This window comes from Apium graveolens, unplaced genomic scaffold, assembly GCF_009905375.1.
Source record: "Apium graveolens cultivar Ventura unplaced genomic scaffold, ASM990537v1 ctg7308, whole genome shotgun sequence".
In the NCBI taxonomy this organism is placed as follows: Eukaryota; Viridiplantae; Streptophyta; class Magnoliopsida; order Apiales; family Apiaceae; genus Apium; species Apium graveolens.
In genome coordinates this window covers 123,518-126,173 of record NW_027420218.1, presented here as the reverse complement: position 1 = coordinate 126,173, position 2,656 = coordinate 123,518, and the positions used below count along the sequence as shown (strand labels likewise).

Here is a 2,656-nt window from a genome sequence, read left to right as displayed (position 1 = left end):
AAGCTTAATTAGTTACTAATTGCTAATAGATTATGTAGTTGTTGCTGATTGTTTTGGTTTGGTAGTTAGTCATAAGCTTAATAGTTTTGGTTATTTGGGAATTTGGGTTTGTAATTGTTTTGGTAGTTAGTCATAAGCTTAATAGTATATGCTCTGTTTTTGACCATCATGTCACTTTCTTTTTGCAGCTTGTTTTATATCAAAATATGGATAGGTCATGGTTAAAAGCTGATAGAAGAACAAGAGAGTTTGAGAATGGAGTGGACGATTTACTTATGTTTGCCTTTGAGAATGGATATAACGAAGACAAAATAAGTTGTCCATGCTTAAAGTGCGCACATAGCAAATCTTGGAAAGCTCGGATTGTTAAAAACCATCTGTTTCAAAATGGTATTGATGAAACGTATACTCGCTGGATATGGCACGGGGAGCCAAATATTGTAGAAAGTCCTGTATTGGATGAAAGTGACAACTCGGTATCTTCTAATTACCAATTCTGCACAAGAATGGGTGAAGCTGACGATGATGATGTTCTTTCTTCAGATTCTTCAGATTTCATCAACCATGTGAAAGGTGAGCATGAACCTCTTTATCCTGGTTGTGAGAATTACACTAAGATGAAAGCTTTGGTTAAGTTATTCAACTTGAAAGTGAAGCATGGTATGTCGGATTCATGTTTTTCTGATGTTCTATTATTGATTGGGTCTTTGCTACCAGAAGGCAACAATGTCCCTTCTTCTTTCAATGAAGCGAAGAAAACCTTATGTGCATTAGGAATGGGTTATGATAAGATACACGCATGCCCGAATAATTGTCTACTATATCGTGGGCCACAAGATGAAAATGAGACTACTTGTCGCATATGTAAGGCCTCTAGATGGAAACTGAATAAGAAAGGAGAAGAACAAGAAGGAGTCCCTGCTAAGGTCTTATGGTATTTCCCCTTGATACCAAGAATAAGAAATTTGTTCAATACACCAGCGATTGCGAAGGACATGACTTGGCATGAGACCGAACGACAACAAGATGGTAAAATGAGGCATCCAGCAGACTCGCAAACATGGAAGGATGTCGATCAAAAGTGGCCTGATTTTGCATCGGAGAGTAGAAACCTCCGGTTAGCTTTATCCGCCGACGGTTTCAATCCTTTTCGTGGAAACCGTACTGATCACTCAAGTTGGCCAGTTTTGCTATCGGTTTACAACCTTCCACCTTGGCTCTGTATGAAAAGAAGGTACATTATGCTTTGCTTGTTAATATCAGGACCGACCGAGCCTGGAAATGATATAGATGTGTTCCTTCAACCACTTATTGAAGATCTGCAGGAGTTGTGGCGCGGGAAACAAGTGTACGACGCATATAGACAAGAGTCTTTCGTACTTAGGGGCATATTATTATGGACAATAAGTGACTATCCGGCCTTGGGGAACTTGTCGGGACATGTAGTTAAAGGATATAATGCTTGTATTCTTTGTGTTGATAAAACAGAGGCTACTAGGCTGGTTCACTATCGGAAGACGGTAGTTATGAGGCATAGGAGGTGGTTGCCTCGTCATCATCCGTATAGAAATCAAAAGGCAGCTTTTGATAATAGCGTTGAGACAGGTGCTGGTCCTATTCCATTAACTGGTGAGCAGGTTTTTGAAAGAGTACAACATCTAAGGGACCATGTCTTTGGTAAGACACAACGCCAACATAAACGGAAGAAAGGTGATGCTAGACCAGTTTGGAAGAAGTTATCTATCTTCTTTCAACTTGAGTATTGGAAATTTTTGCCAGTTAGGCATGTTCTCGATGTGATGCACATCGAGAAAAATATATGTGAGGCTTTACTTGGAACTTTGCTAAATATTCCCGGAAAGACAAAAGATAGGGAGTCAGTCCGTCTCGATATGGCAGAAATGGGAATAAGAATGGAGCTAAGGCCAAAAACTCCCGGAAAGAAGAGAAGGTACCTTTGGCTGCATGGAACTTATCAAATGCTGAAAAGAAGGTAGTTTGCTCATCATTTCTTCAAATGAAGTTACCGGATGGATTTTGTTCAAATATCAAGAATCTTGTAAATATGGAAAAACTTCGGCTTGTTGGAATGAAATCTCATGATTGCCACACAATATTGCATCATTTGCTTCCAATTGCGATTCGGTCGGTACTGCACAAAAAAGTCAGGTGCACAATAATAAGGTTTTGCCTTTTCTTCAAGGCAATTTGCAGCAAAGTCATCGATGTAGATAAATTGAAAAATATGCAATCTCAGTTGGTGGAAACATTATGCCAGCTGGAAAAACACTTTCCCCCTTCGTTCTTCGATGTCATGATCCATCTCTCAATTCATCTTGTGAGAGAGGTTAAGCTTTGCGGGCCAATCTTTCTACGTTGGATGTATCCTTTTGAGAGATATATGAAGGCGTTTAAAGTATATGTTCGAAATGCTGCTCATCCCGAAGGTTGTATTGCCGAGGCATATGTTGCCGAAGAGGCCGTTGAACGTTTGGTCAATTTTGAAGAAGCTACCATAGGTTTGCCAAAAAATGATAGGCATGAGCAAAATGCAATAAGCAAACCTTTATCTGGTGCGACAATGATCAAGCCAAGCAAAGAGGAATTGCATCTAGCACACTTATGTGTTCTGCAAAATAGCAATCACATGAGGCAA

At 39.7% G+C, this 2,656-nt stretch overlaps 1 protein-coding gene across 1 annotated transcript; it reads left to right on the top strand.

The window, feature by feature from the left end:
- Positions 1 to 206: 206 nt before the first annotated feature.
- On the top strand, positions 207 to 1,997 carry LOC141704012 (uncharacterized). The gene has a single exon (XM_074507359.1). The coding sequence runs from the start codon at positions 207 to 209 to the stop codon at positions 1,995 to 1,997; it is 1,791 nt and encodes a 596-aa protein (XP_074363460.1).
- The last annotated feature ends 659 nt before the right edge of the window (positions 1,998 to 2,656 follow it).